This window comes from Nelumbo nucifera, chromosome 3 (genome assembly GCF_055504915.1).
Source record: "Nelumbo nucifera cultivar China Antique chromosome 3, China Antique-T2T, whole genome shotgun sequence".
In the NCBI taxonomy this organism is placed as follows: Eukaryota; Viridiplantae; Streptophyta; class Magnoliopsida; order Proteales; family Nelumbonaceae; genus Nelumbo; species Nelumbo nucifera.
In genome coordinates, this window is record NC_142651.1 from 32,353,937 (window position 1) to 32,378,982 (window position 25,046).

The window sequence follows — 25,046 nt, forward strand, 5'->3', positions numbered from 1 at the left end:
CAGAAAACCATTGTATAGATCAAAAGCGATTAAATCACGTCTGAACAGCTCATTCCTAAGATTCGAATTTCAAAATATCGCGCAACTTCTACATTGTGGATTTGCCCACCCCTCGAATGTTATATGCAATTATCTTCGTGATAATTATGACTGTTACTTTCAGAATTGTTAGCGCAGTACCATAAATATAGCAATCAGGAAATGATTTGGCTGGGTAACATGGTGCAAAAGTCAGGCATTAAACATAGAAACGCTTCAATATTGAGACGGTACCAGCTAGCTTGCTGGTAAGGAGATTTGGGATAAAATCCCACCATGGGTTTGGTGGGTTTCTGGGTTTTGGGGGAGGTCTTCCCCCCGTTGTGTAGCCCATCTGCCTAACAAAAGAGTTTTCAAAATTGGAAGGCACAAACAATTTGTTTTCTTCTAGAGTTCAGTGTGTTTCCTACGAACAACTTGTTTTCTTGTCACTTGATTAGAGGGGAAGAAAATGAGTTTTTCCATTTTTTTCTCTCCTTTCTTTTTTCTATTTCAATCAATGAACGCTTTACACCACGAAGTTATTTGTACACGAAGCTCTGCCACTCCACTCGGGCTATTCATGGGCATTGGGGAAAAAAAAGAAACGTAAAAAAAAAAAGGCTACGGACATGAATTTTAGTACACAGCCGGAATACTCGTAGAGTCTTTCAATTGGCTTCTCCATAAAAGCCGGTCCATCGTCTCTATAAGCTAAGCAATCAACTTGTCTATGTTTTATCAGGCTTGCGATGGTTAAATCCAAATTGACCCTTGATATTTTCCTCACTCCATGAGGGGCTTATAGAAGGAAGTTGATATTCATCAGGTTTCAGTGCCAAAGCAAAATCTGGCAATGCAGGTGCCTTCTCCATAATCCTGCAACCAAGAGTGCATACCTACATTAGAGTCCGCAAGAGAAATCTCTCAATTGAATGTGTACCAACTTTTTTAAAGTAACTATTTTTTTCCGGTAGTGTGAGCTTGTCTTACACCACTGGTTCCAAGCCCAGATAAAGGAGGGTTTGTGTCAAGTAAGTAGCTGGCACTAAAACTTCATGATCATGGTCCCAATATAGTTGGGAGAAGGCTTAGATGAAAAATTGTGACATTACAACATTAGAGAGAGAGAGAGAGAGACGATTCAAGTGCACAAAACATATTTATGTATATGTAACTACGTATCTGCAACAAACAGTTTCAGGCCAATTGAAATAAAATTTTGGGTAACAATATATAATCTAAAATTGGTCCAATAAAAGAATGAAAAAATGAGTATGGCAGAATGTTGGACAGTTGAAGAACAGTATGTCCAAAAAAATGAGTAGCAGAAATGTGAATGCCTGGATGAACGAGTAGGTAAAAAAACTAGAAAAGACAGTTAAAATGAAATCATATGAGAGAAAACGCAGATTGAGATGGTTTGTCACATGCATAGAAGAATATCTACAGCACTTGTTAAAAAATTGATCTGTTACAAATTGAAGGTGGCTAGAAGAGCTAAAGACCCAAAAGGACAGAATGGCGAAACAGGATTATGTAGCTGATCCTGTAAATTAGGACAAGCTTTAGATGATGACAATGGCAATGATGATGAAAATAATGGAAAAATGAATATCACTTGGTGCAGTATATGGATGCATGTATATGTAATATGTAGCCATAAACACATTATTTATATGAATTTGTCTAACATGGACAAGTAACTTGGATGGGTACTTTTTGGATTAACGCTGTAAACTCTAGATGAAGATTACTTAATTGATGATGGAATAAACCCACCAACCTAAACTGAAAATTTCTCAATTTCTGGTCAAGGTTCAAATAAGCCTGCTCTAAGCCCTGACCATTGAGAACCAAGACAACTGTACCTCCCTCCTATGCAGAGAGAGAGAGAGAGAGAGAGAAAGAGAGCAATATCAAAAACATATACATATTTTACCTTTCATTACTGTAGAGATCACGGTTGATCCGCACCTTGCTGGAAGTATCCTTTGGAATCTTCTCAGAGAGATACTTCATGGTTCCCCAAAGAAGTGGATTCCTATACCACAAAATGCCAATACAAAGAGTTAAAGCAAATTCAAGACTATAACCAAAGTAAACAAATATTATGATCTAGTATCCAGCAGGACCTTAGATTAGGGTTCAAGGAATTCCCCAAGCCCATTATCTTTAAGAAGGCATTTGTTCTCTTTCAGAATGAACAATATCTCCACAAGATCCTGGGTGGTAACAGGGGGTTACCAGGGTTTGTGCAATGCCTGGCACTTCTTGTATAGATATATGTATTATTTTACATAATTAATTAGGGGTGAGCATATTTCGGTTAAAACCAAAAAACCAAACCATAATTTCAGTTTTGGTTCTTAGATTTGGAAGTTCGGTTAACCGAGAAAATTGATTTTGGTGTGTGTGTGTGTGTATACACACCAAAATAACCAAAATAATTGAATAAGAAATTCGGTTCAGTTATTTCAGTATTTCCTTAATTCAGTTCTGTTTTTTAACCAAATAAACTGAATGCTCACCCCTATAATTAATAAGGATCACTATAATTGATAAAAAATAGTATCTCCATAAAATTACACAGAGCCTAGAGTTTTCAAAACACCAGTCTCCAACTTAAGAAGCAACACTCAAAGATCAAGGCCACGCATACCAAGTAACAGATTATCTACAAGCAAAATATCAGTAGAATAAGCATGTGTATGAGTGACTAGTGGCAACATTTGACATGTAAGTTTAGTCTCTTGATTTAACGAGTGTTAGATAGACTTTCCTAGACCAACAATCTGTCTATCTCGGACATACGCCAAAGTCCAACACACTAATTCTTGTCTACATTTCTATGTAGCATTTCCTCTTATCTTTTGGCTTATTTGGCATAAATGAACAGCTTATTTACAAGATAAATGTCATTTTCAAATAAAATGTTACTTGGTAACAAAGTCAACATTTTAGACCCCCTGTTTACAGGTATATGATGTTAGAATTCAAAAAATATGACCTATTTTAGTGGTGTATACTTTTCCATAGACATGATTGTGCATCCATGTTTTCTCACCTTGCCAAGTCAGTAACTTGGAGACACATTGCATTCCAACTCCTTTGCCGTCTCCATGCAATATTGCTTTTAACATTATCTTTTACAGTCAAATAGTAGGACTAAAGAAATATTCAAAATATGTGATCTTGCCCACCAGATTAGATCGGTTTCACTAATAAGAAATATTCTAAAAGGAATTTACTGAGACGAACACTACATGTGTGCACCATTTGTCAGCTCCCCAGTAACCACTAAGCAAGGATTAGAAACCAGGTTTCAAGTGGATCCAAATGGAAACTTTGACTGAAATTTTGGTGTAGTCCTGGGATCAGGTCAAATTTTCAAGGAAAAATCAATTATACGTCATCTGTCATGGAAGATTAGAGAAGAAAAATCAATATGAGAACAAGAGTAGAGAGAAGAAAATCTGTCCTTAGGGTGTGGCGGCTCTCCACAGCCCTATATATACTAATGAAAAACTACATTAAGTACCCTTGCACCTAAGTACATTAGAAAAACTAGTGCATATGACACTCCCCCTCAAGTTGGATCATACATGTCATACATCCCCAACTTGTTACATAACTCCTTGTGGTGCATATTAGCAATTTTCCCACTAGATTTAGTATACAAAATCCCCCCCCCCACACACACACCTACTTTCTCGTGATTTTTTTTTTTTCTGAAGGTAGGCTCTATTGCATATGTGATAAGACAAGAACAAGGCAAAATAAATCTGAAAATATCTCAACTCTAATCCAGGTATGATTGAATTAGGGTAGAAGAGAAGGAGAAGAGAACAAGTTGGAAAACAGAGCTGAAAGCTAGTTGAGATCAAAGAGAACTATCAAACTCTAACTGCTACCCCAATGGGGTTTTTATTATATTAACGTTGAAATTACATCATTGCTCCTAAGACTAAAGACCCAATAACACTAGAAATAACAGAGCAATAAAAGTAAAAATACCAAACTAACCCTACAACCAGCTTTATAACTCAACACTACCCCCCTCAAGTTGGAGCATATAAATCATAAAGTTCCAACTTGTTACAACTATATTTCATCCATGCATGATTCAACCCTTTCGTGAAGAATCAGCTAGCTGATCTTCAAACTTTGCATAGGGTGTGACAATTTCTCCACTAACAACATTCTCCCATACAAAGTGACAATCCACTTCTGTGTTTGGTTCTCTCATGAAACACTAGATTGGAGGAGATGTGAATAGCCACCTGATTATCACAAAACAGTTTCATGGGAGTTGGAACCGCTGATCCTATCTCCTGTAATAAGTGCTTCAACCACATTAACTCACAAGTGGTGTGGGCCATGGCTCTGTATTCTGCCTTAGCAGTCAGTACTGCTCTTAGCCACCACACTCTACTTTTTACTTTTCCATGTAATCAAATTCCCTACCACGAACACCCATAACCAGTAGTAGACTTTCTATCTATAGCTGATCTTGCCAGTTGTTTAAGGTGAAGCCTAAAAACAAAGGAAGAAGAGGAGAAAGGAGGAGAAGGGAAAAGAAGAGAAGAATAAATTTTGATAAGAATCAATTCACTAATGCCATTATCCATCAAAAAGAGCCTTTTTTGAACAAAGTGGTTTGGACCAGGACATGAATCCAGCAGTGGAAGTGGCAAGAAATTACAAACTAGGAAAATTACATATATAAGATTGTGAAACTCCACATGCTTTAATGATCATCCACTCTACACTCCTGTAGATGGACTAAAGCAAAAAAGGAAAAGCTTCTTCTTTACTATACTACACTTGGACCAATCAAACAGTTATCAGTTATGATTCTTGAGTCAGCTAAACTGAGCTACTCAAAAAATACTTAATGGTCCAGATCGATGAACTGGTGGTTCCATCATGGAATATAGGTATAATAATAACCAATTCTTCTAGATAAGAATATAATGTCATCAATTAAAAGTTCCATCACTTTTATTGTCTTAGAAGATTATGTAGGCAAAAGACAATTAACTCCAAAAACCTTTTTTCTGACAAGTTATCTGCCACAAGTTGTGATTTAGTTATGGAAGCTCATAATGTGGATTCCGAAGCATAAAAAAGGTTTAAACAACTACCTTGATAGGGGAGGAGCCATGTTGAAGGCCTCACAAGCCTTCTTACTGTCTTTGAGAAACTCCTCTGCTACTTGCAAGGCAGCAACAGCCATACCATGAGATTTCTCTGTATTCCCCTCATCAAGTATCAAACCATGATAATAATATGCTGCAGCCTGGAAAAGAATGGAATTTGCAGATAGATGCATCAGACTTAACTCAAATGTAATCCCAATTAACCATAGAGGAGGAATTCAAAAACTACAATCATTGCCTTCCCCATGAAGCGGGCAAAAATCAATGGCAAGGCTTCTTGTCAATGCAAAGGAAAACCTCTTTCTTGCTTTTACAATAGTGCAAAAATTCACCACAAATATATTCTTATTACATCTCTTTTTTAATCAGTATCGCTTTCCTTTCCAATGCATACCAAGAATACTCCCTCTACAAGAAAGATCAAGATCTAAAATCCAAACCCACATCTTATGTGTTCCTGATTGGATGTCAATAAGTATCAATATTCATATCATTGTGCAGATCAAAATCATATTTTCATGTAATGCAAGTTCTGATGCTGTATGTGTCTCACAAACTAAATTTACCAACATCACCTAATAAAAAATGTCAGAGCATTTTGATGAAATATGCATCCAACAATACAAATACATACCTCTTAATTCAAATAAGACCAAAAAAGAAAGAAAAATCACATAAAGCCAATGCTTCCATCTATTATCTATAAACTACATGAATTTTGTCCCAAAGACAATTTGATATAAGAAAAAAAATGTTATAATACAGAACGGAATGGAAAGAACAGGATCCATGTAGCCAACCAGTCCAACCCCATATAGTTGGGACATGATGATGATGATGAAAATAAATGTTATATAAATGAGATATTCCACCCCCCCCCAAAAAAAAAAGAAAGCAAAAAAAAAAAAAAACAGAAACAGTTTTTGTTAGAGAAAAAACATGAAAAATACATCATACAATGTCTCCTCAAGGTAGGCACGTATCAGTTAACACTATCCAACTAATATGCATAACCAATAGAGGCAATACAGGTAGGACTGACCCCTGGAAAAACTGAGATGTCTACACCAGTTTTAGCAAGATTATCAGCTAGCACATAAACTGATCCTGAGATCCATTTAAACGATATTGGAAACAGTTAAAGTATTCAGAAATAAGAAAAAGAAGAAGAAGAAGTATAGTGCCATCATTCTGCCCTCCCCATCCCTGAAGACTCCCCCAGCTCCCGAGGGTCCTGGATTACCCATGGAGCTTCCATCAAAGTTTAATTTTACCCTTTGTTGTGCTGCAGGTGTCCAAGAAGGCTGAAGAGCAGGCTGTCTAGTTGAAGAGTTTGCCACTGCTGACCAACCCCTTTGTATATCAACCACTGAAAAGTCTTTAAATAAGTCACTAACTTTCAGCTAATGTATGACTTTAATGGCTATGCAGTCAATGATTTGTTATGTTGATCTTTGTGCCCCTTGGAATATTCTGTTATTCCTTTCTTCCCATAAAGACCAAAGAATGGCTGCTCTTGCTGCCCTCCACATCACTCTTCCCCTTTTCTTTGGTAGTAGGAAGAAACTTGGGTTGAAAATGAAGGGATGAGAGATCCATCATATGGATAGTCAAACCCTGCAGGAAGGTAGGGCGAATTTTCAAAATTTTCTCTCTCCCATGTGGGAATCACATTTCCTGTTTTAGAAAAGCTGCATTTTTCAAGGATAAATCTTGAACCAAGAACCGAACCAGATCTGAACCAAAATAGTAGGAGAGGGATATACCTGATACGAAGAAATAGTATCTCCCAATGAAGGTGTTCACGCCCAAAGAAAACTCCAAAGACTGCTCCCACTGAAGATGACACAGCGAATGGTGGAGCAGAATTAGCAGGGTCCGTCCAACGAACCAAATTCTTTAGCAAGAATTCGATGGAGGCAATGAGCACGACTTCAGATTAGCCTTTCTCCAAAGACTGATATCAAGACACCTCTTAATCGCTCCTATAATGGAGATCGAACTGGCAGTATGGCGGCAACTGGAGGAAATTGCAGGGAGAAGATGGCGTAGTCACACTGTTGTTGTCTTCTCTCTAGGTGCTTTGAGATCTGATCTCTGAGATTTCTGGGATGTGAGGATGATCTGAATGGTTCGCCCCCTCCTTTTATAGGCTTAAAGATAGCTCCTAATCTCATTAGGAGTTTCCTAATCCAAATCTGTATTTGGATAAGGAGTTCTCTTTAAGAGATAAGGATAAGCCCTTATCTTACCTGCAGATTAGATCAGCTCTCTCCTAATCTCATTAGGAGGTTTCCAGATTTGAATTCAGATCTGGACTCTCTAAGTGGATAGGGTCTTACCCTATCCTATCTGTTGATTTAATCCCAGATCCGCCCCCTTATTTAACTAATTAAACTAGGCCAGTTCGAAATGGGCTTTAGGCCCATTAAGTCTAAGTGCTCAAACTGCTTCCAAACTGCTGCCCAGTTGGGCTTTTTTGTATGGCGTGGGACCCAAACATTGATCTACACATCAGCCACATGGGTTCAGCCCAACCTCTATTACAAGGCATGGCCGAATTCACTGAAAAGACAGTGAACCCCCTGAAGCCCATCACATGGACTCCTAATGAGCCCAACACTTACACTAAGTGGTCCCTGGGCCAAGCCACCTTATAAAAACCCAGGGACTGTGGGCAGATGCAAGACTAGCCCATCATGCATTATCCTCAATGGTCTTACACTTAACCTCTCAGCCCATAATGATCATACACTGCCTGACAAGAGAGGACCTCTCCCTCGGCTGCAAGGAACAGTGTTGCACTCTCTACTCACATGGATCCCGGGAATTAAAACCTTTTGCAAACATTTTGAAACCATAATATGTATATTTATATCCGTATATAAAATATATTTTGCAAAACAAATTTCAACGATTGAAATCGGCTACCGGCAGTCTTGGTTTCCATCAGAGAGAGTGCATCCCCGATCATTACCTTTGTCCGATAAAGGGGCTGATCCTGTCACTATGATCACCCACTCAGATGAATTCTCAGACTGTCCCAACATACCCAGGTTTTGACCCCCTCTAAGGATCTCACTGATTGGCACATCAAAGACAACCCAATCCGACACGTAGTGTAGTATCATAATCGAGTCTAGGGGTCAGGTGTAACTTTCCAGTTTTGCCCACTAATCACCAAGGTCCAGGGCAATACTGGAAATCTGGTCCGGTTCAGGTTTTCAAGTAAACCTACACTGCATGTACCTCGGGTCTCACCTTGGTAGCTGAGACAGGCCACCCCAACACTTGGTGGCACATCAGTGTCAGCCTTAGCAGGATAAATCTCCCCAGACTTATCCAACGGCTGTGAACATTCTAAACTAACACGAGTCTCTTAAGTGTCCAGTTTAAGGGTACTACACAAAAACACACCACTATAACATGAATCAAATATGTACTTTATTCATTTACAATAAATGTCATAATGTACATCAATCTGATTGGAGCTAAGGGCATACATTGTCTAACAGAAAAGACTTGTCACATCCGAGGGAGGGGTCCACCTGCAGCCAAATAAGGAAGAAAAACAACTCCACACATAAGAAGCAAAGGGACAAGAAAGTAAAAGATGTGTTACTATCTCACCATTTCCCAAACAGAGGCAACAAGCATGAGGGGAGAGGCAGTGATTCAGCCTCCTTTTTTGTAAATTATCCAGAGTATTAATTTTCTAGAGCACCACCTTGCAGCAAAAGGCTCTTATTTTTGGGGGTACAGGATTACACCAAACTTCCTTTGTAGGAAAGGAGCCTCTCGGGTGTGAGGATTGAAGGAGGGTGGAGAAGAAAGAGGCACAGGTAAGATCATCTACTAAGCCCATTTCAGATTCCCTCAACCCTTTCTTTAATCCTAGATCCCAAGGGTTTTCATTAACAAGAGCTAAAGAAATCGCTCTCCCTTTGTTGAGGAACAAAGAATAGATAGGTGGAAATTTGTCTTTGAGAGGAGTGTCCCCAAGCCAGGCATCCTCCTAGAAATGTACTTTGTTACCCATACACGCATCATACCTGACCAACAGAAGGAAAGAAGGTAGCAAACCGTGAATTGCTAAAAGCCCTTGTTGCTCTAGGATCGAGACCAGCGCCCCATCCGTTGTCTGCCATGCCATGAATGCTTGCAATTACATTATGCCATAAGTCTAGTTCTCTTGTTCCAAAGAAAATCTCCACAGCCACTTACCCAACAATGCCATATTCCTAAGGATGATGTTTCCTATCCCTAGGCCTCCACTATCCCTACTCCTTGATACCAACTCCCACTTTAACAAATGATCATTTTTTGTATCCCCCGGCTCCCACAAGAATTCTCTCATCAGTTTCTCCAGTTTATTGGCCACTTTTATGGGGATCTTAAGGGTTGAGAGGTAATAGACTGGCAAATTAGTCAAGATTGACTTTATTAGAGTTATTCTACCTCCTAGAGAGATGTAGTTTCTCTTCTAGCCAGCAAGCCTTTTTGTGAATCTTTCCACTATCGTATCCTAAAAACTATAAGAATTCAGGTCCCCCCTAAGGGTAGTCCAAGGTACTATAGAGGCCAATCACCTACCTCACAACCCAACAAACTAGCTAGGCTTTCAACCTCTCCTCTCTCCTTATTTAACCCTACTACACAACTTTTGTTGTTGTTTACTTTGAGATTGGGGATCTTTTCAATAAGGGTTACCACCACATTATTCTCCAACCTCGTATAAAATTATTGGCATCAGCCCTTGAAGTCAAATCGCTAAACACATCTGCTACTAGAGTGAAGAGGGAGACAGGGGGTCACCTTGTCGAAGGCCCCTCTTAGCTGGAAAGAAATCTCTAGCAACTCCATTAACCAAAATGGAATAATGAAGCAAATCAACGACATATTTCCTTTGAGAAATATAAATGCCCCTCTTTAACCTTGCGACCTCAATCCCTAGAAAATACCAGAGATTTCCAAAATCCTTAATTTCAAATTCAGTAGCAAGAAAAGACTTTAGTTCAGTAATTCCAAAGATATCGTCTCCTGTGATAACGATATCATCAACATATACTATCAACATAGTCACTTTTCCATTTGCTATCCTGATAAACAAGGTATGGTCAATTTGAGATTGAGCGAAGCCAATTTTTAAGATAGCTTTTCTGAATCTGTCAAACCAAGCTCTAGAGAATTGTTTAAGGCCATAAAGGGATTTCTTCAAATGGCAAACCTTTCCTTCACTCCCAGGGATGTTCACTCCAGGAGGAAGCTCCATGTAAGCTTCTTCCTGAAGGTTGCCATTAAAGAAGGCATTCTTAACATCCATTTGATACAAGGACCAAGAATAATGGGCAGCAAGAGACATGATAGCTCGAATTGAATTCATCTTGGCTACGGGAGCAAAGGTTTCCTAATAATCAATGTCATAAGACTGAGTGTACCCTTTTGCCACAAGTTGAGCTTTATACCTTTCAATTGAGCCATCGGCTTTATGCTTCATTGTGTAAACCCACTTACATCCAACAGGATCCTTGCCCACTGGAAGATAAACAGTTTCCTATGTCTGCTTTTTCTCAAGCGCCTCCATTTCCGGTTCATAGCATCCTTTCAATGAGGGAACTGCACTACCTCGATAACACTGTGAGGGATAAAAATAGAAGCAATGAAAGAGATATAGGCACTAAGAGACATAATTTGAGATATGATATTTAGCACATGTCATTTTTCTTTACAAACTGCAATAGGAAGGTTAAGGTCAGAAACCACACTAGGAGGCTCAATAACAGGTTCAACACAAGCATAAGAAATAAGAAGAGGTTCAGAATCCAAATTACCTGAGTCCGGGAAGCTAGATTGTAATGGACATTTAATCTCTGGAGTCATCCTCTTTTTCTGTCTAGCAAACCACTGGTGCCAAGACCGAGGAATAAGAGGAGGCACAAGAGGAGTATTACTGCCACCACAGGGAGGAGGAGAAGGAGAAGGAGAAGGATTGACAATACCAATTATAGTCGGAGTAGGAATCAACATACAAAAAGGAGTTCGATCTTCATTAACATTCTCCCCCTTAAGAGAAGGACAAGAAGAGGAGAAGAAGGGAGTAGATTCAAAGAATGTGACATTTTTGGACACATACCTTTTTCCAAAGCAAGGTTTATAACAACAGTACCCTTTTTGGACTAAAGAATATCCCAATAAGCATAGTTTTCAGTGGTCGCCTAGGTGCCTAGGCATTGGAATTTTAAAATGCTTGTTTTATTGAGTTTTTACTTTATATATGCTTTTCAGACATGTAATTCAGCCATAAAAAAAAAAAAAACATTTGATTCAATTCAGCCATACAATCACTGAATCAGCCATAAAAAATTTGAATGAGAAGAAGAATCAGCCATAAACATTTGATTCAAGTTTCAGATACAAGACATTTAATTCAGCCATAAAAAAATCAGCCACATAATCATATATATTAATGATATAAAAAAAATTGAATGAGAAGAAGAAGAATTAAAGAAGAGATTAAAAACTGAGATGATTCAAGACTTCAAGTGTGAAACTGTGAATGACTGAAGGGAGGAGAAGAGTAGGGCGGAGCCCCTGTTGTTTTCAAAAAAAAAGGGACTCATGGGGCTGACTGACGACTGAGAGAGTGAGAGAGACTGACTGAGAACACCACTCATGGGGTGGGGTGGAAGAAGAAGAAGAAGAAAAGAAGAAGTGGAGAAAGGGAGGACTGAGGAGTATAGGGGCGGAGCCCCTGTTTTTTTGACTGAACTGATATCTAAGAAGAGAAAGGAGGAGAAGAAGAAGAAGAAGTACCTGCTCGAACTAAGGTGCGAGTGCGACTGCGATGGAGATGGGATGCTCGAGCTTGTAGAGTTCGCCTGTTCGGTTACCCTTCTCTTAGTTTAGTTGTATACCCTTGTCTTAGTTTAGTTGTATACACTATTCTATAGCTGTCTTAATACTGAACTGATACAGTGTAACAGGTTTATTTTAAAGGAATACAACAACCAATGAAATATCAAACTAATAAATTTAAAAAAAATAATAATTATTTTAGATATATTAGGCGCCCGCCTAAGTCTCTGGGCGGGCACCTAATGCGCAAAACATATGGTGTTTGGGTGAGGCGACCTTCAAAAACCGCCTAGGCGTCGCCTTGACAACTATGCCAAGAAGACACACTTGATAGGCTTTGGGTCAAATTTCAACCAAGAAAGACTCATGTTGTGGGTGAAGCAGACACACCCAAAGACCTTGGGAAGAAGATGGAAGGTATCCTCATCAAGAAAAAGAAGTTGATGAGGAGATTGGAGATGAAGGGTCTGTGAAGGAAGTCTATTAATAAGATATACAACTGTTTGTGCAGCATCCCCCCAAAACCGAGTTGGGATATGCATCTAGAATAACAATCCCTTGGCAACTTCAACCACATGTTTGTTTTTCCTCTCTGATACCCTATTTTGTTCGAGGGTATGAGGACATGAACTTTGGTGAATTGCTCCTTTCTCTTCGAGGAAAGTTTGTAAGTGCTTCTCAAAGTATTCCTTGGCATTGTCAGATCTGATAATCTTAATCTTCTTTTCAAACAGTCTCCACCATACTGAAAAAGCCTTTTATAAATGAAGGAACTTCATCTCGGCTCTTCATCAAATACAACCAGGTATACCGCGAGTAGTCATCAACAAGGAGAATGAAATATTTATAACCACCCATACATGGAATACAATAAAGTCCCCAAACATCAATATGTGTTAAATGAAAAGCAACATTACTTCTCTTGTTACTTGCAAAATATGTGGTTCTACATTGTTTTGATAGTTGACAAACATCACATTGTAGACCAGAACTAGACAAGGACTCAAACAGACTAGGAAACAAAAACTTCAATGAACCAAAACACACATGCCCAAGACAGTGATGCCACAACTTCATTGACTTAGTTTCTCATCATGACAGAACTCAGACTGACACATTAACCCTAACTTTGGAGCTCCCCCATATCAGGACATCAGGACTTCCCTCAAACCCCCCACCTCGCCCCTCCTTTGAAAATCCTTCTCCTCTTTCGCCTTCTCATGATACTCATTGTGCTCCCTGTGTTTTTGCCTCAGGTGCTCGTGGACCTCTATCCAAACATGCAACAAGCCCACATTACATGGAGATTGCTTCAACCAACGACAATCAAAAGGGCACAAACAGGAATAACGGAAGAGCACAAGTGATTCTAACATTTTTGCTAAAAATGCTAGGGGTCAATTTGCCAGGGGAAAGCAGCGGTGCCAGCAATCCTAAAGATTACACAATGGGAAGTAGTACTTCAAGGACACCTGGGTCGGGGTCAAATAAGGGAACAAGTTGGGAGCTTAAAAGGCTTCAATCGGGATTAGCATATCGAGCTTCTATGACAGTGAACACCTCAGATAGAAGATCGGGTAAGGGAAAGCCTCTCTCAAGAAATTAATGAAGATTTTAAGTTAGAACATCAGAGGGCTGGGGGGGAATGAAGAGATGCCTAGTCAAAGAAACTTTGTGATGGGAAAATCCAGACAATGTAATTCTACATGAATCAAAAAAAAAAAAAAAAAAAAAGAATCTGTAGATAGGAAACTAATTAAAGCAATTTGGGATATTCAAGGGAAGATCTAGTCCAACTTGCCAGCATCTGGATCATCAAGAGGGATTATAACCATTTGGAAAGAAGAGGTAGTCTCGGGGATAGAGATAAACAAAGGAAACTTTTCCATTTCAGTGTTCTTCACTAATGTTACAGATGGCTTCAACTGGATCTTGGTAGGGGTTTATGGTCCAAATTCTCCTTCTGAAAGAGACAGACTATGCGAAGAACTAGATTCTTTGCATGAATTTGAAGGAATACCTTGGTGCATTGGCGGCAACTTCAATGTCATCAGATTCTGCAACAAGAGCTCAAGTTGCAGAAGACTAACTAGGAGTATGAAAGATTTCTCAGCCTTTGTTGCAAGACATAGCCTTAGGGGTCTCCCCCTCAATAACGGGTCATTCACCTAGTCAAACATGCAAGAAAATGCGACCAATAGCAGAATTGACAGATTCCTCGTGACCACGGACTGGGAAGAGCACTTTCCTAATCTCCTGCAATCAATCAGCTCTAAGCGTGTCTCCAACCATTGGCCCGTGATTCTCCAAAATGAGGTAAGGAGGAAAGTAAAGGCCCCATTCAGACTTGAGAAAGTCCTAACCACCAACAAGGAGTTTCATCAAAAGGTTGCTACTTGGTGGGAAGAATGCAGAATGGATGGCTGGGCAGGCTTCCGTTTCCTACAAAAGCTGAAGTATTTAAAGAGAAATTTTAAATCTTGGGGCAAAGAGGAACTTAAACTACATGCAGAGGATAAGAACAAGGTGATCCAGAAGCTAGATAACTTGGACCAAAAGGAGCAAAGTGGAGGTCTGGATGGAGAGGGTAGGAAAAGAAGGGCAGAACTAAAAAAGAAATGGGAGCAATTTGTAAGGAGGGAAGAAATCATTTGGAGGCAACGATCCCAGGTTTTATGGCTGGAGGAGGGAGACGACAACTCCAAATTCTTTCATAATTATGCTTCTGGGCGAAGGAGGAAAAACTTTATCTCAAAATTGAAGGTCGGGCAGATAGAAGTAGAGGATCAAAAGGAAATTGTTGATGTTATAGTGAACTTTTTCAAGGAGTTGTACTCGAAGAAGGAGCACAATAGGGCTGTCTTGAATCACCGGGAAGGCCCTAAACTAACAGAGGAAAAGAAGTTTTGGTTAGAGAGGGCTTTTGATGAGGAAGAAGTGAAGAAAGCAGTTTTTAATCTGGAAGGTGATAAAACCCTGGGGCAGATGGATTCCCAATTTTCTTCTATCAGATATGCTGGGATACCTTCAAATCAGAGCTTCTAGAGGTGTTTTCAGACTTCTACCAGTCAGCAGTTGTGAATAAAGGAAACAACTCCACCTTTATTACTTTAGTTCCTAAGAAAGAGGGCATTTTGGAAGTAAGGGACTTCAGACCAATTAGCTTGCTGGGGAGTTTATACAAAATCATAGCCAAAGTCCTGGCAACTAGGTTGAAGGAGGCGACTAGGGAGTTAGTTTCAAACAACCAACATGCATTTGTTGAAGGGAGGCAGATTATTGACAGTGTTTTAGTGGCTAATGAATGTGTAGAAGACTTCAATCAAAGAGGAAAATCAGGGATTTTATTGAAGCTGGACCTGGAGAAGGCATTTGACAAAGTGAACTAGAATGCTTATTGGAAATTCTGCACCTGAGAGGGTTTGGGAGTAAGTGGGTCAGCTGGATAAAGGACTAAATCAATTCTGCCCAGTTTTCAGTTCTGATAAATGGAGAACCAGCTGGTTACTTCAAAGCTAGTAGATGCTTAAGACAAGGCTGCCCTCTCTCCCCTTTACTTTTCACATTGGTAGTCAACATCTTCAGCTTCTTGATAGAGAAGGCGAAAGTTCTGAACCTTATAAAAGGCTTTGAAATTGGAAGGGAAAGACTTCAAGTGTCTCACCTAATGTATGCAGATGATGTAATTTTGTTCTTGGAAGATGAAAAGGAAAACATCTTTAATCTTAAACAAGTTTTAAAATGCTTTGAACGGGTGACTTGGCTCCAAGTCAACCTCTCAAATAGCAGCATAGTAGGTTTAAAAGTGGAAGATTCCATCCTAGACAGGTTTAAAGAGCTGTTGAGGTGTAAAGTGGAAAGCCTTCCCATCCACTTTGGGAATGCCTCTAGGTGGGAACCCGAAGAACCAGAATATTTGGGACCCGATTGTGGAGAAATGTGAAATTAGCAACCTGGAAGAAAATTATCTTTCTAAGGGTGGTAGACTTACGTTAATCAAGGCCTCTCTATCCAATCTACCATCTTACTTCCTTTCGGACTTTCAAGCCCCCCAGAAAATAATAAACAAATTGGAGAAACTACAGCGTGACTTCTTATGGGATGGAGGAAGAGACATGTAAAAAGACTGGCCCGAATGGGTCCTAGTATCTTCTCTTGTAATATCTTTTCTTTTCTTGTTAGCTAATGGGCCTGTTATTTCTTTTTTGTTTGATCTCTTTATGTTACTACCTAACTGGCCGCCCACTTAAGGGCATACTTGTAATTACTTTGACATTAATTCTTAATAAAAAGGATTAGAGAAGAAAGGGAAGAATAATTCAAACCTTTCTTCTTCTTCCTCCTCTTTTCGCCATCTTCTTCTCTTGTATTGCTGCTCTTACTTTTCTTCTTCCTTTTTCTCTCTAATTTTCAAATTTACACCTAATTTTTTATGACTGATTTACATCTTGGTATCAGAGCAGGCCTCTTTCTTCTTTTTTTCTTCTTCCTCTTTTCCCATACACCCTTAGATTAAGAGAGTGTATGGAGAGATAGGTTCTCTATAGCTCAAAGGATCTCTGGCCTAGTTGGTAGAGGGTTTGGAGAGTTTAAATCTGGCTGGATATTGCCAAGAAGTGGTGTTGTTCTGTCGCTGCCCAAAACCCTAGCCGACTAGAGATTTTCGAAGGTACAGGTAAAGGTGAAGCTTTGGGTGTGGCGCTCTGTGCTTGGGAGGTGTCTTTTGACTCCTAAAGGAGGGCGGTTCAAATTTGGAAGAGATTGGGAAGCTTTGGTAGGAGCGGCTGCATCTTCTCTCTTCCTCCCCAACATTTGGACGGAGTAAAACCCTAGTTTTCAAGCATCTGGGTTCTGGTTTGACTTCAAGTAAGTTTATATAGACCAAATTTTTGGTTCTTTGATTTTCGTTTGATTAATGGAGCCATACGGAAGTGAGTTCAAGCAAGTACGGTTTCCGGCCTTGGCTCGGTAGATTCCGTTTTGACTGGTGTGACCACAATCAAGCTAGATGGGACAAATTATCTTGCTTGGTCACAGTCTATAAGAATTTATGTCTGTAGTAGAGAAAAACTCGGGTATCTCATAGGTAGTAAAGCAAAACCCGAAGAGACAGACCCTGAATTTGAGAAATGGATGCAGGATAACTATACCGTCATTGGATGGTTGGTCAACTCCATGCAACCTCATATAAGTCGGCATTATCTCTAGATGTCTTCGGCTAAGGAGATATGGGACAGTGTTACTAAGACCTATCCACAGAAGTTGAATGTAGCCAGAGTCTACAAGTTGAAAAGTGACGTGAAGAACCTAAGACAGGGGGAGAAGAGTGTAGCAATCTACTACTCCATACTGAAATCCCTATGGCAAGAAATTGATGTTATGGAGACAGTTGTATGGGAGAGTATGAATGATGCTGAAATGTATAGGAAGTTGGTGGAGAGAAATAGGGTGTTTGAATTTCTCACTGGACTCGACCCTGAGTTTGACATCATTAGGCAAAATATCCTGGCCAAAGATGAGGTTACTCTTTCCTAGGCATACGTTATGATAAGCAGTGAGGAGAGTAGGTAGCAGGTTCAGTTGCAGAGTCCACCTACAGAATACTTTGCACATGCTGGAATAAAGCCAAAGGGTCCAACTGAGAAAAAGGAGCAGATATGTGAATATTGCAAGAAACTGAGGCATACAAAGGACACTTGCTGGAAGCTTCATCCTGAGCTTCTTCCTGATAGGTTTAAGAATAACAACAGCTAGAAGAAGGGAATTCAGGTAGGAAAGCCTATGACAGCTAATGTTGCTACAGTACTTGAAGGAGGAAATAAGGAGAGTGAAGAAAAATCAACCATTGAGCAGTTGGCAACAATGAAGGCGGATTTTGAAAAGTATGGGAGGCTGCTAAATCACCTGGAAGCTACTATTTCTTCATCTCACTCTTCCAGCAACACATCATCTTCATCTGCATTTGCTCACTCGGGTATTCGTGCTTCTGCAAATCATGCTTCAGTTTTAGGTAATCATAAAATCCCTTGGATTATTGATTCCGATGCATCAAACCATATGACCAGCCTGTCTAATCTCTTCTGCTCATACCACCTTCTCTCTGGTAAAGAAAAAATATCCCTTGCCGATGGGTCTCTTGCTCCCATCTCTGGTAAAGGGGATATAAAGACCTCTGACACCCTTTATTTATCCTCTGTCCTTCATGTCCCTAAACTTAATACAAACCTTTTATCTGTTAGCAGCTTAACTACATCCATGAATTGTAGCATAACCTTTTTTCCCACTCTTTGTGTTTTTCAGGACCTGCAATCTCAGAGGATGATTGGGAGTGGCCATGAGGCGAACGGAATATACTTGCTGGACACACCGGATAGAGCTTCTGGACCACCTCATGGAGTTGCCTTAGAGTCAGTTTTGTTAGAGTCTATTGACAAAGTCTTGTTATGTCACTTTCGGTTTGGTCATTTGTTTTTTTTCTGGTTTGAGTCATTTGTTTCCAAATATGTTTAAGGGAGTGTCTTTATCGAGTCTTCATTGTGAGTCGTGTGAACTGGCAAAGCATTGTAAACATTCTTATTCAATAAGCAATAAAAGATCTCTTTCTCCTTTTCATATTGTTCATTATGACATGTGGGGCCATATCATTTGCCAACTATGGGGGGTTACAAGTACTTTATCCTTTTTATTGATGACTACTCTTGTTACACTTGGATTTATCTCATGAAATCCAGGGATGAAGTACCAGCTATTGTGCAAAAATTTCATAAACTCATCCTCACCCAGTTTAACACTCGGATCAAAATATTCCGTTCTGATAATGCTAAGGAGTATTTTGAGAAAACCCTCTCTGCCTATCTTGAAACTTTTGGGGTTATTCATCAAAGTTCTTGTTCCTACACTCCACAACAGAACGAAGTGGCGGAAAGGAAGAACAGACATGTGGTTGAAGTTGCCAGATCCCTCCTGTTTGCATCCCATGTTCCTATAAAATTTTGGGGAGATGTTCTTATTGCTACCTTTTTGATCAATCGTATTCCCGGATGAGGATATTTTTTCTCTTCCTCTCCGTGTTTTTGGGTGCACTTGCTATGTGCATGTTCACAGCCATCAAAGGCACAAATTTGAACCTAAGGCTCGTAAATGTGTTTTTCTGGGATATGCTTCCACACAGAAGGGATATTGCTGTTTTGATCCAGTTAGTGGCACCCGCTTTGTATCTCGGGATGTCACATTTGCTGAGTTGACTCCTTTCTTTACTATTTCTCTCGAGGGGGAGAAATCTGAAGAGCCCTTTGCTATGTCTCCAGTTGTTCCTCTTCCCATTCCTCTTGAGTCCTCTCATGAGGTGTCTACTTCTCCCACTGGACCTACCTCCGATATTCCTGCTCCTCCACCTCATTCTCCTATAATTCCTCCTCATCCTATTCTCCAAAGGTGGTACCAAAGGCACAGATTCAAACATGGGCAAGTTGTTTCCACTCCTACAGAAGAGCATCTTGCTCCTCCCATCATTACTGAAGTAATAGGTCAGCCTTCTTCTGATCCATCTACATCTTTCCTAGACATTGACCTTCCTATTGCTCTCCGCAAGGGCAAGCGGAAGTGTACAACCCATTGTATCTCCAAACACCTGTCTTACAGCCTTCTCTCTCCTTCCTACTACTCTTTTCTTGCTTCTGTTTCTTCCCATGTGATACCCGGGTCCGTACCGGAAGCCTTATCTAAACCTGAATGGAAGGATGCTATGATGGCTGAACTGGATGCTTTGCATAAGAACCATACCTAGGATATTGTTGACTTGCCTGAAGGGAAGGAACCAAAGGGTTACAAATGGGTGTTTACCATTAAATATCACTCTGATGGATCTATTGAGAGGTTTAAGGCTAGGCTGGTTGCTAAAGGCTACACTCAGATGTATGGTATTGACTATCTTGAGACATTTGCTCCTGTAGCTAAGATGACCTCAGTCCGGGTTTTGTTATCTCTAGCCGCTACTTTTGATTGGCCCCTACACCAGTTTGATGTTAAAAATGCCTTCTTGAATGGAGACCTACATGAGGAGGTCTATATGTCTTTGCCTCCAGGGGTGTATGGGAAGGAAATGCAAGGCAAGGTGTGTAAACTGCAGAAATCTATTTATGGTCTCAAACAGTCTCCTCAGGCTTGGATTGAGAGGTTCAGGGCTGCTCTTGTCTCCTTTGGTTACACACAAACTCAATTTGATCATACCCTGATCTTGAAGAGAAATGGCTCTCTGGTGACCTTCTTGATAGTTTATGTTGATGATATTGTGGTCACGGGTAATGACACTCAAGAGGTCAGTAAACTAAAAGGATTTCTTAACTCTGAATTTGAGATCAAAGATTTGGGCATTGAAGTTGCTAGATCTAAGGATGGTATCTTCATTTCTCAGCGTAAATATGTCCTTGACCTCCTTGCTGAGACTGGTAAACTTGGAGCTAAACCAATCTCCCCTCCTATTGATCTCAATCATAAGCTTTCTACTATAAATGGTGACCTTTTATCTAATAAGGGGGTGTTTCAGAGACTACTTGGGAAGTTGTTATATCTTTGCATGACTCGGCCAGACATTTCCTATGCAGTAAGTGTTATTAGTCAATTTATGCATTCTCCCAGAGATACTCATTTAGCTGCTGCAGAAAGGGTTCTGTGTTACTTGAAAGGTACTCCAGGGAAAGGTATTCTATTTGTCAAACATGGACACATGAAGCTGGATGCTTTCGCTGATGCTGATTGGGCAAGATGTATTGATGATAGGAGATCCACCTCAGGTTATTGTGCTCTGGTCGCTGGGAACATTGTGTCATGGAGGAGTAAGAAACAGTCTGTAGTTGCTAGATCCTCAGCTGAAGCAGAATACAGGGCAATGGCACATGGTGTGTCAGAATTACTGTGGCTACGATCCCTTTTAGAAGAATTGGGGGTTGACTACGAGAAGCCAATGATGCTCTACTGTGACAACCAAGCAGCTATCAATATTGCACATAATCCTATTCAACATGACAGAACTAAGCACATTGAGGTTGATAGACATTTCATAAGGGAAAGAGTTTCCTCAGGAGAAGTTTGTTTGCCATTCATCACATCAGACGAACAATTGGCTGATATCTAGACCAAGGGAGTTCCGAGAGGGAAAATGACACACTATATAAGCAAGCTGGGCATGATTGACATCTATGCTCAGCTTGAGGGGGAGTGTAAAGAGACTGGGCCGAATGGGTCCTAGTATCATTCTCTTGTAATATCTTTTCTTTTCTTGTTAGCTAATGGGCCTCTCTTAATGGGCATGTTAGTTCTTTTTTGTTTGATCTCTTTATATTACTGCCTAGCTGGCCTCCCACTTAAGGGCATACTTGTAATTACTTTAACATTAATTCTTAATAAAAAGGATTAGAGAAGAAAGGGAAGAATAATTTGAACCTTTCTTCTTCCTCCTCTTTTCGCCATCTTCTTCTCTTGTACTGCTGCTCTTACTTTTCTTCTTCCTTTTTCTCTCTAATTTTCAAATTTACACCTAATTTTTGAGGACTGATTTACATCTAGACAAAAGGAAACAAAGCCACTTAGTTTGCTGGAGACATGTATCTAAGCCAAAGAAGGCTGGTGGATTGGGTAATAAGGTCACATCAAGGAAAGGAATGTTGCCCTACTTGGGAAATGGTTATGGAATCTTCAAAAAGGAGGATAGGGTACTGGTAGTGTGGACAAAAAGAATAAGGCATTGTTAGGGAAATTGCTTTGGAGGTGGCCGATGGAAAGGGATAGAGTGGCATGGAGTAATAGCCAACATACATGAAAGGTTGGGAAATGGTTGGAATGCAGGTGTATCCAATAGAGCTACTCTGGCCTCGCCTTGGAAAGCTATTTACAATATCCTACCTCACTTTCTCCGCTTCATCAGGTATGATGCTTGCTCTGGGATTTCTGTTAAATTTTGGGAGGATATTTGGCTCAGTTCTTGTCCGTTAATGGAACTTTTCCCCTCATTATACTCAGTTTCTTTGTACAAAAATGAGTCTGAGTCAAGGTTTGTTGTTTCCCCTCCAAATCCTATGGACCTCAGTTGGGACTTTGGATTTCATAGAGGTCTTAGGGACAATGAAATTTTGGCTTGTTCGGACCTTCTACAACTCCTTCAAAATGTTTGCTTGGAACTTGGTAAACCTGATAAGCGGATTTGGACCCCCAACCCTAAGGGTTTGTTCTCTTGTGCTTCTATGTTCAAGACCTTTTGTGATTCTTCAGTTTCTTCCTTTCCCATCAAAGAGTTTTGGTGTAGACCCATTCCAACCAAGGTAACCTCCTGTTGGGAAGTAGTTCATGGGAAGCTAAATACTATGGACTTGCTTCAGGAGAAAAGACCTAACTCCTGCTTCTCCCTGAACTGGTGTGTCTTATGCAAATCCAATAATGAGAGTTGTTGCCACTTACTGATTTCTTACCCCTTTGTTGCAGATTTTTGGCTTTGGTTTTCTTCTTTGTTAGGGTGCAGGTGGACATTACCTACATAGGTTACTATGTTATTTGACCCCTGAAATGCAAGAATCTTCTTAGAGAAGGAGAGAAGCAAGGAAGAAATCAGGATTTGTGTGATGGTTAGAGTGAACCACTGGATAAAGACTCTGGAGTTGCTCTGCCAGTTCTCCTTCGACGAAATTTGGAGGAATTGGGAAATAATTGCTAAAAGTTCTAAGGGGAAGGCTAGAGTGGAGGTGGCCTGGACACCACCGATTGAATGTTTTGCTAAACTGAATTTTGACGGGAGTTGCCGAGGTAATCCAGGCCCTTCCGCCCTAGTGGAATTGGAGGGGTGGTGAGAGATGGAGAAGGTAAACTTATAGCACTGTTTTCTGGTCCTGTGGGTATGGGGGACTCTGTCAAAGCTGAACTGCTTGCTGCAATTCAAGGGGTGCAGATAGTTAGTGAGCTAAACTTGAAAAATGTGGTGATAGAAGGGGATTTGAAACTGGTGGTAAAATGGCTAAGGAATCCTGAGTCTATAACTTGGTGTTACAGGGGTGAAATGAACAAATTTACTTGGCTAACCAGGAATATGAATTTAAGCATACAATGGGTGAGAAGATCAGCAAATGGGATGGCGGATGCTTTGGCTAAACAAGGGGTGAACAGGTTTAGTTTATTCAGGGCACGGTTGTAATATGTTTTTCTTAGTATGAGAGGTAGCAGCTCGTACCTCTCTAAAGGATGATTGTAAAGTCTTTACATTAAAAATTTTAATAAAATTCTAATTATTCATCAAAAAAATATAACATCTAATTCCTATTTTGATTAGGAAAACCACCAAGGACTCAAAATTATCAGAAAACAACTACTAGAAGATTTACAAAAACAACCATACTACTGTAAATACATAAAAAATCAGAAAAATCCAGATTTGACACTTCAGCTCCTAAATCTCCTTCTACTTCAATACCTGAGATGTCTATGGAATGCAAGATCCTTAAGCCATGGAATGAAAACAATATTTTTGCTTCCATTTATGTCCCATTACCAAATACCAACAGACCCTGAATAAGTGTGGTTGATATCCCACCGCAGGTTTCTGTTTATTTAGGCCCCTATTGGAAATTTGGAATCAACCATTTGGTTGAGCTAAGAGGACCCTCTACCTAAGTATAAGTGAAGGGGGCCAAAGGTACACAGTTTAAAGGTGACAAACACTAATTGTAAAAGTACAAAGCAATCTTACTGCTCAAATCTAGTGCAAGGAGCTGCCCAAATAGGTTTTGTCTCCCAACTCTACCCCCAGTACAGGAATCAGCAAGATCTGCTGATCTAGGCACCCAACTGAATGAGCTGTTCACAAAAAGTGCCAAAGGTGTTGCCTCTCTAATCCGATGCCTGAGCATCCAAGGGCCATCTATGTCAGCCACAGTCATCAGATCACAATTCACAACCTGACAGTCCCCCTCAACAATCAAATCAATCCAAACCATTGAGTAAGCTAGCTTTGGACTCTGGAGTCTGGAGCACCAAAATTTCTACTCTCAGTAAATTTCCAACCCAATGAGGCCTGAATAACTTAATAATAGCCTTCCTTGTGATCTTTAAAGACCCACTACACGTGAAGGGCCTTGGTTTTGTATGGCACATTTGCCAAAATTGAGTTTTATCTTGCCAGTTTCTAGTCCACTTCACCTCTAACTAAAACCCTAACCACCCTGGGGTTCTATTCCCAATCCCTTAGACCAAATCCTAGTTGCTTCCACAAACAAAGAGGTCACAAAATCAAAAACCATTCAAAGAGATGTCAAGATATGTTAAGGCAACAAGCATGAAAAACAAACACAATATATATTAGGGTTAGAAGAAAAGCGACAAAATAAAGAGTGCACGATCCGCAATGAAAGATACCTTTGCCTCAACATGTTTCCACTTGACATAAAGCTTATGCTTTTCCCCCCAACCATTTGTCAATGGAAGGTTGATAATGTTATCCTCAGCCTGAGAAAAGGACAAAAAAAACAGAGATAGATAATAACTAAGTTCACAGTAGCAAGATTTTTTTTTTTGAATGTTAACCTTGAATGTCATGGACAATTAGGAATGCCTATTTTGTTAGGCTAGCTTTCCCCACCTAACCTCACCCTTCATGTTGTCTTATATATCTTTACATACAACTTTCATTGGTCACTAAACAAAATAGTTTCTCCCTATTGACCACCTGCTCAGCAAGTGAGTCGGCCAAACAGTTTGCTGATCTAGGTACCCAAACAACCAGTTTCCTTGCTTATTGGTTAATTTCCCTTAGAGCATGTCTATTTTGTTTCCGCATTCCTTGGCTGCCTTCCTCTAACTAGCCTACCAGAGTCTTGGATTCTCCTTCCACTAGTAAGTTTCTTGTGTTTAGCCCCTGATACTTTGCAAATGGAAATTGATTATAGACAACATCAAACAACATGGTCTGATACTCTGATCAAACCTGTTCCAGATATGCACTTGGCTAATTCCCAATCCAGGCCTCACAAA

At 40.0% G+C, this 25,046-nt stretch overlaps 1 protein-coding gene across 9 annotated transcripts in view; it reads right to left on the reverse strand.

The window, feature by feature from the left end:
• Window positions 1-495: 495 nt before the first annotated feature.
• LOC104591623 (uncharacterized) overlaps window positions 496-25,046 on the reverse strand; it is a 33,570-nt gene continuing 9,019 nt past the window's right edge. For 8 of the 9 annotated variants that reach the window (XM_010250574.3, XM_010250539.3, XM_088900603.1 and 5 more), the window contains 4 exons: window positions 24,432-24,521; window positions 5,166-5,320; window positions 1,961-2,062; window positions 496-897 (listed from right to left, as the gene is read on the reverse strand). In XM_010250574.3, the coding sequence (XP_010248876.1) occupies window positions 750-897; window positions 1,961-2,062; window positions 5,166-5,320; window positions 24,432-24,521 (495 nt within the window). In that variant the 3' untranslated portion in view covers window positions 496-749. Of the gene's footprint in view, window positions 898-1,960; window positions 2,063-5,161; window positions 5,321-24,431; window positions 24,522-25,046 lie in introns of those variants that run through there. The other variant, XM_088900605.1, reaches the window with a different exon arrangement.